The 14403-nt window shown below is 47.2% G+C and overlaps 1 protein-coding gene across 6 annotated transcripts in view; it reads left to right on the top strand.

The window, feature by feature from the left end:
• The window catches only part of LOC115193521 (adhesion G protein-coupled receptor B3), a 140398-nt gene that overhangs the window by 86979 nt on the left and 39016 nt on the right, over positions 1–14403 (top strand). For all 6 annotated transcript variants that reach the window (XM_029752222.1, XM_029752225.1, XM_029752224.1 and 3 more), the window contains one exon: positions 6790–6940. In XM_029752222.1, coding sequence (XP_029608082.1) covers positions 6790–6940 — 151 coding nt within the window. The remainder of the gene's footprint in view (positions 1–6789; positions 6941–14403) is intronic.

Here is a 14403-nt window from a genome sequence, read left to right on the forward strand (position 1 = left end):
CCTTCAACACCTGTCTCTAGACCAACTGTCTGCTGTGTGGAGAGAGAATGTGTTATAGTTCTCCTTCAACACCTGTCTCTAGACCTACTGTCTGCTGTGTGGAGAGAGAATGTGTTATAGTTCTCCTTCAACACCTGTCTCTAGACCAACTGTCTGCTGTGTGGAGAGAGAATGTGTTATAGTTCTCCTTCAACACCTGTCTCTAGACCTACTGTCTGCTGTGTGGAGAGAGAATGTGTTATAGTTCTCCTTCAACACCTGTCTCTAGACCTACTGTCTGCCAGGCTGTCTGGTTCATGTATACTGTCACTGAAACCATCATAAGAAACGTGGAGAAAAGGAGGAGGAGGAGGAGGAGGAAGAGATGAAAAGAGGAGGAAGAGACTTTATGTAATGTAGCATTATGCAACACACACACACACACACACCACACTCTGATAGGTACAAAGATCAGATGTGAAGTCCTACTCTACCTCACTCTGATAGGTAGAGATCAGATGTGAAGTCCTACTCTACCACACTCTGATAGGTACAGAGATCAGATGTGAAGTCCTACTCTACCACACTCTGATAGGTAGAGATCAGATGTGAAGTCCTACTCTACCTCACTCTGATAGGTACAGAGATCAGATGTGAAGTCCTACTCTACTACACTCTGATAGGTACAGAGATCAGATGTGAAGTCCTACTCTACCACACTCTGATAGGTACAAAGATCAGATGTGAAGTCCTACTCTACCTCACTCTGATAGGTACAGAGATCAGATGTGAAGTCCTACTCTACCTCACTCTGATAGGTACAGAGATCAGATGTGAAGTCCTACTCTACCTCACTCTGATAGGTAGAGATCAGATGTGAAGTCCTACTCTACCTCACTCTGATAGGTACAGAGATCAGATGTGAAGTCCTACTCTACCACACTCTGATAGGTACAGAGATCAGATGTGAAGTCCTACTCTACCTCACTCTGATAGGTAGAGATCAGATGTGAAGTCCTACTCTACCACACTCTGATAGGTACAGAGATCAGATGTGAAGTCCTACTCTACCACACTCTGATAGGTACAGAGATCAGATGTGAAGTCCTACTCTACCTCACTCTGATAGGTACAGAGATCAGATGTGAAGTCCTACTCTACCACACTCTGATAGGTACAGAGATCAGATGTGAAGTCCTACTCTACTACACTCTGATAGGTACAGAGATCAGATGTGAAGTCCTACTCTACCACACTCTGATAGGTACAGAGATCAGATGTGAAGTCCTACTCTACCACACTCTGATAGGTACAGAGATCAGATGCGAAGTTCTACTCTACCACACTCTGATAGGTACAGAGATCAGATGTGAAGTCCTACTCTACTACACTCTGATAGGTACAGAGATCAGATGTGAAGTCCTACTCTACTACACTCTGATAGGTAGAGATCAGATGTGAAGTCCTACTCTACCTCACTCTGATAGGTAGAGATCAGATGTGAAGTCCTACTCTACCACACTCTGATAGGTACAGAGATCAGATGTGAAGTCCTACTCTACCTCACTCTGATAGGTACAGAGATCAGATGTGAAGTCCTACTCTACCACACTCTGATAGGTACAGAGATCAGATGTGAAGTCCTACTCTACCTCACTCTGATAGGTACAGAGATCAGATGTGAAGTCCTACTCTACCTCACTCTGATAGGTACAGAGATCAGATGTGAAGTCCTACTCTACCACACTCTGATAGGTACAGAGATCAGATGTGAAGTCCTACTCTACCTCACTCTGATAAGTACAGAGATCAGATGTGAAGTCCTACTCTACCTCACTCTGATAGGTACAGAGATCAGATGTGAAGTCCTACTCTACCACACTCTGATAGGTACAGAGATCAGATGTGAAGTCCTACTCTACCTCACTCTGATAGGTACAGAGATCAGATGTGAAGTCCTACTCTACCACACTCTGATAGGTACAGAGATCAGATGTGAAGTCCTACTCTACCTCACTCTGATAGGTACAGAGATCAGATGTGAAGTCCTACTCTACCTCACTCTGATAGGTACAGAGATCAGATGTGAAGTCCTACTCTACCACACTCTGATAGGTACAGAGATCAGATGTGAAGTCCTACTCTACCTCACTCTGATAGGTACAGAGATCAGATGTGAAGTCCTACTCTACCACACTCTGATAGGTACAGAGATCAGATGTGAAGTCCTACTCTACCTCACTCTGATAGGTACAGAGATCAGATGTGAAGTCCTACTCTACTACACTCTGATAGGTACAGAGATCAGATGTGAAGTCCTACTCTACTACACTCTGATAGGTACAGAGATCAGATGTGAAGTCCTACTCTACTACACTCTGATAGGTACAGAGATCAGATGTGAAGTCCTACTCTACCTCACTCTGATAGGTACAGAGATCAGATGTGAAGTCCTACTCTACTACACTCTGATAGGTACAGAGATCAGATGTGAAGTCCTACTCTACTACACTCTGATAGGTACAGAGATCAGATGTGAAGTCCTACTCTACCTCACTCTGATAGGTACAGAGATCAGATGTGAAGTCCTACTCTACCACACTCTGATAGGTACAGAGATCAGATGTGAAGTCCTACTCTACCACACTCTGATAGGTACAGAGATCAGATGTGAAGTCCTACTCTACCTCAGATGATGTCTCAGGGAGGATTCCTGGGGGGAAATCAGAATACAGCAATCTCTTATTAATTACTTTGAATAAAGTAATGTCTTTCTGTTTAGATTTGTTTTCTAAATACTTCTGATATGACGAGCTCACACCAAACAAATGGGGTTATTAACGTATTTTATTTAACCTTTATTTAGGCAGGGGGAACCCCATTGAAACCAAGGTCTATTTTTTGAGGGAGCCCTTCATATAGTCCAATAAATGAGGTGAAATGACAAGGAGCATAGGAAACCCAGAGAAATACAAAGATGAATGGGTTCCATACCCTCATTCATGTCTTCCTGCTCATCTCCTCGAACTGAGAAAACTCTATTTTAAATGATAGTGTTGCAAACTGAGAGGTATAGGGAGATCACATGACATAATATTGGTGTGCCATCTCTTTCTAAAGCAGGCAGTTGTATAAGAGTTCAGAAGAGGACTATGTGCATGCATGCATGAATTCAGGGAAAACATTTGCCAGCCGCATCCACAAAGGCGTGATTAAAATCCCTCCTGGCCATGGGTAAACATCATTTCATTTTCTCACATGGCCTGAACATGGGTTAGTCAGTATCTCCAGTGGCTTCCATCAACATAAAAGGTGTAATCTTCAATATATACTGCTGTTCATTGGTCATTTCAATGAAAGCATCTCCAGCCCCATCCCTCAGCTTAATAGCAAACTATGTGACCGGGCTGCAGTTTTTGTTGTTTGTCCAATGAAGTAGCTTTTCTAATTGAAGAGGATGGATGTGTTGAATGTTAATCTAATCACTCTACAGTACAGAACAGTGTGGAAGTCTTGGATTTGGAAGGAGCTGACATGTGCTCAACTGTTTCCCCTTCTTTGCGTAATAACACTCAGATTACCACAGCTCAAAAACCTGAACTACAGAAACCAGAGAGTGTCTGAATTGACATCAGCTTAATCCTCTCACTACCCACTGTACATGTCACTTCCCTTTCACAGAGCTTATTAAGGCTACTTCTTAATTCACTAATCCTCTTTTTCATGAATTCACGCCCAAATTCAGGCTGTTGCTTTATCTGCTTAGAGGAAGAATAGTGATGGACAAGCGCACACACACTCACACACACACACACACACGCTTACACACACACACACTCACACACACACACACACACGCTTACACACACACACACTCACACACACACACACGCACGCTTACACACACTCACACACACACGCTTACACACACACACACTCACACACACACACACACACGCTTACACACACACACACTCACACACACACACACACACGCTTACACACACACACACTCACACACACACACACACACGCTTACACACACACACACTCACACACACACACACGCACGCTTACACACACTCACACACACACGCACGCTTACACACACACACACTCACACACACACACACGCACACACACACACTCACACACACACGCACACACACACACTCACACACACACACTCACACACACACGCACGCTTACACACACACACACTCGCATACACACATGCACACACACACGCACGCACACACACACACACACACACTCGCTCGCGCGCACGCACGCACAAACACACACACACACACAGTTTTGTATTGCTGTCCTTTTGGGGACCAAATAATTGATTCCCATCCAAAATCATATTTTCCCTAACCCCTAACCCTAAATCTAACCCTAACTCTAACCTTAACCCAAAGCCTAACCTTGACTCCAAACCCCTAACCCTAAAACTATACGTACTGTAACCCTAACTCCTACCCCTAACCCTTAACCTCAACCTAACTCTAACCCCTAATAATTTTACCTTGTCCCTGAGCTGACAAGGTAAAAATCTGTCATTCTACCCCTGAGCAAGGCAGTTAACCTACTGTTCCCCGGCCGCCGAAGACGTGGATGTCGATTATGGCAGCCCCCCGCACCTCTCTGATTGAGGACACATTTCAGTTGAATACATTCAGTTGAACAACTGACTAGATATCACCCTTTCCCTAACCCTAACCTTCATTCTAACCCTAACCTTCATTCTAACCCTAACCTTCATTCGAACCCTAAACCTAACTCCTAAGCCTAAAATAGCATTTTTCCTTATGGGGACCAGCAGATACTTACCCCATCCCCGAATTTTCCTTGTTTTACTATCCTTGTGAGGACCTCTGGTACCAACAAGGATAGTTAAACAAAAACATACACATAGACACACACACTCCCTCTCCGTGTAGATAGCTCGACCTTGCTTCACGTGCCTTCCTGTTCGATCACTAGCATACTAATGAATGTGTGCTGCAGGCAGAGAAATGCAGAGCCATGGATTTGTGTCAGTCAGTCAACCTGGTTCTCTGGTTCCCTGTCTGTCTGTCTGTCTGTCTGTCTGTCTGTCTGTCTGTCTGTCTGTCTGTCTGTCTGTCTGTCTGTCTGTCTGTCTGTCTGTCTGTCTGTCCTGTCGTTCCTGTCATTCCTGTTGCTGCAGTCATGGGATTCTAACCAAAGCTCTTATTGACTTAATGCTCAGGGCAGGATACCGTTACTGTTCAGGACAGGGTACCATTACTGTTCAGGACAGGGTACCGTTACTGTTCAGGACAGGGTACCGTTACTGTTCAGGACAGGGTACCATTAATGTTCAGGACAGGGTACCATTACTGTTCAGGACAGGTACCATTACTGTTCAGGACAGGGTCCCATTACTGTTCAGGACAGGGTCCCATTACTGTTCAGGACAGGGTACCATTACTGTTCAGGACAGGGTACCATTAGTGTTCAGGACAGGGTACCATTACTGTTCAGGACAGGTACCATTACTGTTCAGGACAGGGTCCCATTACTGTTCAGGACAGGGTCCCATTACTGTTCAGGACAGGGTACCATTACTGTTCAGGACAGGGTACCATTAGTGTTCAGGACAGGGTACCATTAGTGTTCAGGACAGGGTTCCATTACTGTTCAGGAAAGGGTCCCATTACTGTTCAGGACAGGGTACCAATACTGTTCAGGACAGGGAACCATTACTGTTCAGGACAGGGTACCCTTACTGTTCAGGACAGGGAACCATTACTGTTCAGGACAGGGTACCGTTACTGTTCAGGACAGGGTACCATTAGTGTTCAGGACAGGGAACCATTACTGTTCAGGACAGGGTACCATTACTGTTCAGGACAGGGTACCATTAGTGTTCAGGACAGGGTACCATTACTGTTCAGGACAGGGTACCATTAGTGTTCAGGACAGGGTACCATTAGTGTTCAGGACAGGGTACCATTACTGTTCAGGACAGGGAACCATTACTGTTCAGGACAGGGAACCATTACTGTTCAGGACAGGGTACCATTACTGTTCAGGACAGGGTACCGTTACTGTTCAGGACAGGGTACCATTACTGTTCAGGACAGGGTACCATTACCGCTCAGGACAGGGTCCCATTACTGTTCAGGACAGGGTACCATTACCGCTCAGGACAGGGTCCCATTACTGTTCAGGACAGGGTACCATTAGTGTTCAGGACAGGGTACCATTAGTGTTCAGGACAGGGTACCATTACTGTTCAAGACAGGGTCCCATTACAATATGTATTTGTCTAACTAACCAATATACCATTTAGCAGAAGCTTTATATATGTATGCTGTAGTTGTATGTAGTTGTAGTGCTTATGGCAAACGGATAATATACTAATGGAGTGTAGTACAATCTTTGGTTTATAAGGTATTATGTAGACTGAAAGTGCAGTTTAGATCTACTGTTTTACACCTGAGTAGAATTGTTAAATGATACTGTGCTGCTTTTGTGACAGTTTTTATGTGATCAAACTGTGGTGCATTATGGGAATCACAGAATTGACACAGTCAATTCTTCTAATAATCTTAGGCCCATATGTGCTGATCTAGGATCGGGTCCTCCTCGTCCATATAACCTCATTCATTATGATCTAAAAGACAAACGGATCCTATATCAGCTATCCCACTCTGAGACGCTTTGTGAATACTGGTCTATGAAGTTGATGTTGTCGGCCATTGCTGTCCCGCTCACTCATGTTCTTCACAAGGTTTTACCATCCAGAACCTCATTGTCCCTTTTCTTTGTCATCAACAGGGTGTCTGTACCATGACGACAGCCTTCCTTCACTTCTTCTTCCTGGCGTCGTTCTGCTGGGTCCTAACGGAGGCTTGGCAGTCCTACATGGCCGTCACTGGGAAGGTCCGCACCAGGCTCATCAGGAAGAGGTTCCTCTGTCTGGGATGGGGTGAGTGTCTCTGTCTGGGATGGGGAGAGTGTCTCTGTCTGGGATGGGGAGAGAGTCTCTGTCTGGGATGGGGAGAGTGTCTCTGTCTGGGATGGGGAGACTGTCTCTGTCTGGGATAGGGAGAGCGTCTCTGTCTGGGATAGGGAGAGAGTCTCTGTCTCTGTCTGGGATGGGGAGAGAGTCTCTGTCTCTGTCTGGGATGGGGTGAGTGTCTCTGTCTGGGATGGGGAGAGTGTCTCTGTCTGGGATGGGGAGAGCGTCTCTGTCTGGGATAGGGAGAGAGTCTCTGTCTCTGTCTGGGATGGGGAGAGAGTCTCTGTCTCTGTCTGGGATGGGGTGAGTGTCTCTGTCTGGGATGGGGAGAGTGTCTCTGTCTGGGATGGGGAGAGTGTCTCTGTCTGGGATAGGGAGAGCGTCTCTGTCTGGGATAGGGAGAGAGTCTCTGTCTCTGTCTGGGATGGGGAGAGAGTCTCTGTCTCTGTCTGGGATGGGGTGAGTGTCTCTGTCTGGGATGGGGAGAGTGTCTCTGTCTGGGTTGGGGAGAGAGTCTCTGTCTCTGTCTGGGATGGGGAGAGAGTCTCTGTCTCTGTCTGGGATGGGGTGAGTGTCTCTGTCTGGGATGGGGAGAGTGTCTCTTTCTGGGATAGGGAGAGAGTCTCTGTCTCTGGCTGGGATGGGGAGAGTGTCTCTGTCTGGGATGGGGAGAGTGTCTCTGTCTGGGATGGGGTGAGTGTCTCTGTCTCTGTCTGGGATGGGGTGAGTGTCTCTGTCTCTGTCTGGGATGGGGTGAGTGTTTCTGTCTCTGTCTGGGATGGGGAGAGTGTCTCTGTCTGGGATGGGGAGAGTGTCTCTTTCTGGGATAGGGAGAGAGTCTCTGTCTCTGGCTGGGATGGGGAGAGTGTCTCTGTCTGGGATGGGGAGAGTGTCTCTGTCTGGGATGGGGTGAGTGTCTCTGTCTCTGTCTGGGATGGGGTGAGTGTCTCTGTCTCTGTCTGGGATGGGGTGAGTGTTTCTGTCTCTGTCTGGGATGGGGAGAGTGTCTCTGTCTGGGATGGGGTGAGTGTCTCTGTCTCTGTCTGGGATGGGGTGAGTGTCTCTGTCTCTGTCTGGGATGGGGAGAGTGTCTCTGTCTCTGTCTGGGATGGGGAGAGTGTCTCTGTCTGGGATGGGGAGAGTGTCTCTGTCTGGGATGGGGTGAGTGTCTCTGTCTCTGTCTGGGATGGGGTGAGTGTCTCTGTCTCTGTCTGGGATGGGGTGAGTGTTTCTGTCTCTGTCTGGGATGGGGAGAGTGTCTCTGTCTCTGTCTGGGATGGGGTGAGTGTCTCTGTCTCTGTCTGGGATGGGGTGAGTGTCTCTGTCTGGGATAGGGAGAGAGTCTCTGTCTCTGTCTGGGATGGGGGTGAGTGTCTCTGTCTCTGTCTGGGATGGGAGAGTGTCTCTGTCTCTGTCTGGGATGGGGAGAGTGTCTCTGTCTCTGTCTGGGATGGGGGAGAGTGTCTCTGTCTCTGTCTGGGATGGGTGAGTTGTCTCTGTCTGGGATGGGGTGAGTGTCTCTGTCTCTGTCTGGGATGGGGAGAGTGTCTCTGTCTGGGATGGGGAGAGTGTCTCTGTCTGGGATGGGGAGAGTATCTCTGTCTGGGATAGGGAGAGTGTCTCTGTCTCTGTCTGGAATGGGGAGAGAGTCTCTGTCTGGATGGGGAGAGTGTCTCTGTCTGTCTGGGATGGGGAGAGTGTCTCTGTCTGGGATGGAGAGAGTGTCTCTGTCTGGGATGGGGAGAGTGTCTCTGTCTCTGTCTGGGATGGGGAGAGTGTCTCTGTCTGGGAGGGGAGAGTGTCCTCTGTTTCTGCTCTGGGATGGGAGAGTGTCTCTGTCTCTGTCTGGGATGGGAGAGTGTCTCTGTCTGGGATGGGCGAGAGAGTCTCTGTCTCTGTCTGGGATGGGGAGAGTGTCTCTGTCTGGGATGGGGAGAGTGTCTCTGTCTGGGATAGGGAGAGAGTCTCTGTCTCTGTCTGGGATGGGGAGAGAGTCTCTGTCTCTGTCTGGGATGGGGAGAGTGTCTCTGTCTGGGATGGGGAGAGTGTCTCTGTCTAGGATGGGGAGAGTGTCTCTGTCTGGGATGGGGAGAGTGTCTCTGTCTGGGATGGGGAGAGTGTCTCTGTCTGGGATGGGGAGAGTGTCTCTGTCTGGGATGGGGAGAGTGTCTCTGTCTCTGTCTGGGATGGGGAGAGTGTCTCTGTCTGGGATGGGGAGAGTGTCTCTGTCTGGGATGGGGAGAGTGTCTCTGTCTGGGATGGGGAGAGTGTCTCTGTCTGGGATGGGGAGAGTGTCTCTGTCTGGGATGGGGAGAGTGTCTCTGTCTGGGATGGGGACAGTGTCTCTGTCTGGGATGGGGAGAGTGTCTCTGTCTGGGATGGGGAGAGTGTCTCTGTCTGGGATGGGGAGAGTGTCTCTGTCTGGGATGGGGAGAGTGTCTCTGTCTGGGATGGGGAGAGTGTCTCTGTCTGGGATGGGGAGAGTGTCTCTGTCTCATGGGTCATGACTCTGAAATGTCTTGTTCTCTCTCTTGGTTAGTAGGTCTGTTCTTTAATGCGTCTATTTATCTCTCTGCCCCTCCCTTTTCTCTTCATCTCTCTCTCTCTTCATCTGGGATGGAGTTGTCTCTGTCGTCCTCCTATCAGCTAGGTTCTGTGTTGGAGTCCTGATGTGCTCCCTCCATTCCAACTCTCCTAGGGATCTGTAAATGGACTTCCCTTGGGAAGTGTGTCTCCTGGGTCTTGAGAACAGAAAGTTTTGGTTTCTCTGTTACCTGTATCTGTCTTTGGATCTCTCTATATATCTGTCTCTGTTTCTCTCTCATCTCTCTCTCACTCACACTCTCCCTGGGTTCTTTGAATGTCCCTATTTCTCTCTTTCACCCCCCTTTTCTCTTCATCTCTCTCTCTCTCTTCATCTGGGATGGAGTTGTTTCTGTCGTCCTCCTGTCAGCTAGGTTCTGTGTTGCAGTGCTGATGTGCTCCCTCCATTCCAACTCTCCTAGGGATCTGTAAATGGACTTCCCTTGGGCTGTAGGGAGATTGACTAGCTAGCCTGGTGGTTGTTTCCTCATAGGAGTTCACAAGGACATAGCTGATAGCTAGGATTTAATCCAGGCCTCTGCAGTGTTTTAGCACAGCGAGGCTTGTGTTGTTGTTGTTGTTTTTCAGGGTACAGCTAGCTAAACGAGAAGACTAAGTGATAAAGGAAAGTAGTGTATGTATGATTATTATTAAAGTATGTCTATATAGATATACATCAGGCCACAGAGAAAGAGAGAGAGAGAAAGAAAGAGGGAGAGGGAGAGAGAGAGAGGAGAGAGAGAGAGAGAGAGAGAGACAGAGAGAGGAGAGAGAGAGAGAGAGAGAGAGAGAGGGAGAGAGAGACAGACAGACAGACAGACAGACAGACAGACAGACAGACAGACAGACAGACAGACAGACAGACAGACAGACAGACAGACAGACAGACAGACAGACAGGTTAAGTGTATAGGTAAAGACAGTCTAAATGTAAATGATAAAACCGTGTGGTCTTGGTGGATTTTAGTAGGTTAGATGTTGTATGATCATGTTAGGTGAGAAGGAAATATATGACTTGTATCTGTGCTGTATCTGTTGTCCTGTCACTGCACAGAACTTCATATGAGAGGATGTCTCTGAGAACAAATGACAGTAAACTCATCCATTGTAGCATTTCTGTAGATTCATCCATTGTAGCATTGTAGCATTACGTATCGGCCTCACGGCGTTCATCAGAGCTTTACGTACCGGCCTCACGGCCTTCATCAGAGCTTTACGTATTGGCCTCACGGCCTTCATCAGAGCTTTATGTACCGGCCTCACGGCCTTCATCAGAGCTTTACGTACCGGCCTCACGGCCTTCATCAGAGCTTTACGTACCGGCCTCACGGCCTTCATCAGAGCTTTACGTATCGGCCTCACGGCCTTCATCAGAGCTTTACGTATCGGCCTCAGGGTCTTCATCAGAGCTTTACGTACCGCCCTCACGGCCTTCATCAGAGCTTTACGTACCGGCCTCACGGACTTCCTCAGAGCTTTACGTACCGCCCTCACGGCCTTCATCAGAGCTTTACGTACCGGCCTCACGGCCTTCATCAGAGCTTTACGTATTGGCCTCACGGCCTTCATCAGAGCTTTACGTACCGGCCTCACGGACTTCCTCAGAGCTTTACGTACCGGACTCACGGCCTTCATCAGAGCTTTACGTATCGGCCTCAGGGTCTTCATCAGAGCTTTACGTACCGCCCTCACGGCCTTCATCAGAGCTTTACGTACCGGCCTCACGGCCTTCATCAGAGCTTTACGTACCGGCCTCACGGCCTTCATCAGAGCTTTACGTACCGGCCTCAGGGCCTTCATCAGAGCTTTACGTACCGGCCTCACGGACTTCCTCAGAGCTTTACGTATTGGCCTCACGGCCTTCATCAGAGCTTTACGTACCGGCCTCAGGGCCTTCATCAGAGCTTTTGTGAGTTTTTTAAAATTAGCACCCTTATGTAGACCTAGCCACACCCACATCCGTTACACACATGGAAAGGGGTTGGAGGCCAAGGAAAAACAAATACTAAGTGCTACCAAATATAACAATATGCATTTCATAAATATTCCAATAAAATGTGTAAATAAGACATATTAAACACGTCTATAAACCACAATGAGGACATAGCAAGTTTTCATTAATCATTTCTACCTTTAGATTTTGTGGCATAGAGAAAGTCAAGATATCAGACAGGGGAGGTGATATTAATAATACTCTGAGTAAAAGAGAATGTTTTGGGATTTTCACCCTCCAGACATTATTTCCTGAAGGACTTAATGATGAAATGCCTATGAATGTTATGTTGTGAATTTGAACATGAATTATGTGCCTATTTAAGATTACTCTGATGTTTTTCGTACGATGTACCCAATGATTAATGAAAACTTGCTATGTCCTCATTGTGGTTTATAGACGTGTTTAATACGTCTTATTTACACACTTTATTGGAATATTTATGAAATGCATATTGTTATATTTGGTAGCACTTATTTGTTTTTCCTTGGCCTCCAACCCCTTTCGACGTGTGGAACGGATGTGGGTGGGGCTAGGTCTTTTTATTATATTTTATTTATTTATTTCACCTTTTTTTAACCAGGTAGATTATTTGAGAACAAGTTCTCATTTGCAACTGCGACCTGGCCAAGATAAAGCAAAGCAGTTCGACACATACAACAACACAGAGTTACACATGGAATAAACAAAACATACAGTCAATAATACAGTAGAACAAAAGAAACAAAAAGTCTATATACAGTGAGTGCAAATGAGGTAAGTTAAAGCAATAAATAGGCCATGGTGGCGAAGTAATTACAATATAGCAATTAAACACTGGAATGGTAGATGTGCAGAAGATGAATGTGCAAGTAGAGCTACTGGGGTGCAAAGGAGCAAGATAAATATATAAATACAGTATGGGGATGTGGTAGGTAGATAGATGGGCTGTTTACAGATGGGCTATGTACAGGTGCAGTGATCTGTGAGCTGCTCTGACAGCTGGTGCTTAAAGCTAGTGAGGGAGATATGAGTCTCCAGCTTCAGAGATTTTTGCAGTTCGTTCCAGTCATTGGCAGCAGAGAACTGGAAGGAAAGGCGGCCAAAGGAGGAATTGGCTTTGGGGGTGACCAGTGAGATATAACTGCTGGAGCGCATGCTACGAATGGGTGCTGCTATGGTGACCAGTGAGCTGAGATAAGGCGTGGCTTTACCTAGCAGAGACTTGTAGATGACCTGTAGCCAGTGGGTTTGGCGATGAGTATGAAGCGAGGGCCAACCAACGAGAGCGTACAGGTCGCAATGGTGGGTAGTGTATGGGGCTTTGGTGACAAAACGGATGGCACTGTGATAGACTGCATCCAGTTTGTTGAGTAGAGTGTTGGAGGCTATTTTATAGATGCCATCACCGAAGTCGAGGATCGGTAGGATGGTCAGTTTTACGAGGGTGTGTTTGGCAGCATGAATGAAGGATGCTTTGTTGCGATATAGGAAGCCGATTCTAGATTTAATTTGGATTGGAGATGCTTAATGTGAGTCTGGAAGGAGAGTTTACAGTCTAACCAGACACCCAGATATTTGTAGTTGTCCACGTATTCTAAGTCAGAGCCGTCCAGAGTAGTGATGCTGGACGGGCAAGCAGGTGGGGGCAGTGATTGATTGAATAGCATGCATTTAGTTTTACCTGCGTTTAAGAGCAGTTGGAGGCCACGGAAGGAGAGTTGTATGGCATTGAAGCTCGTCTGGAGGTTAGTTAACACAGTGTCCAAAGAGGGGCCAGAAGTATACAGAATGGTGTCGTCTGCGTAGAGGTGGATCAGATAATCACCAGCAGCAAGAGCAACATCATTGATGTATATAGAGAAGAGAGTCGGCCCGAGAATTGAACCCTGTGGCACACCCATAGAGACTGCCAGAGGTCCGGACAACAGGCCCTCCGATTTGACACACTGACCTCTATCTGAGAAGTAGTTGGTAAACCAGGCGAGGCAATCATTTGAGAAACCAAGGCTGTCGAGTCTGCCAATAAGAATGTGGTGCTTGACAGAGTCGAAAGCCTTGGCCAGGTCGATGAATACGGCTGCACAGTAATGTCTCTTATCGATGGCGGTTATGATGTCGTTTAGGACCTTGAGCGTGGCTCAGGTGCACCCATGACCAGCTCTGAAACCAGATTGCATAGAGGAGAAGGTACGGTGGGATTTGAAATGGTCGGTAATCTGTTTGTTAACTTGGTTTTCGAAGACTTTAGAAAGACAGGGTAGGATAGATATAGGTCTGTAGCAGTTTCGGTCTAGAGTGTCACCCCCTTTGAAGAGGGGGATGACCGCGGCAGCTTTCCAATCTTTGGGAATCTCAGACGATACGAAAGAGAGGTTGAACAGGCTAGTAATAGGGGTTGCAACAATTTCGGCAGATTATTTTAGAAAGAGAGGGTCCAGATTGTCTAGCCCGGCTGATTTGTATGGGTCCAGATTTTGCAGCTCTTTCAGAACATCAGCTATCTGGATTTGGGTGAAGGAGAAATGGTGGGGGCTTTGGTGGGTTGCTGTGGAGGGTGCCGGGCAGTTGACCGGGGTAGGGGTAGCCAGGTGGAAAGCATGGCCAGCCGTAGAGAAATGCTTATTGAAATTCTCAATTATAGTGGATTTATCGGTGGTAACAGTGTTTCCTAGCCTCAAGCAGTGGGCAGCTGGGAGGAGGTGCTCTTATTCTCCATGGACTTTACAGTGTCCCAGAACTTTTTTGAGTTAGTACTACAGGATGCAAATTTCTGGTTGAAAAAGCTAGCCTTAGCTTTTCTAACTGCCTGTGTATATTTGTTCCTAACTTCCCTGAAAATGTGCATATCACGGGGGCTATTCGATGCTAATGCA

This window comes from Salmo trutta, chromosome 5 (genome assembly GCF_901001165.1).
Source record: "Salmo trutta chromosome 5, fSalTru1.1, whole genome shotgun sequence".
NCBI classification, from domain to species: domain Eukaryota; kingdom Metazoa; phylum Chordata; class Actinopteri; order Salmoniformes; family Salmonidae; genus Salmo; species Salmo trutta.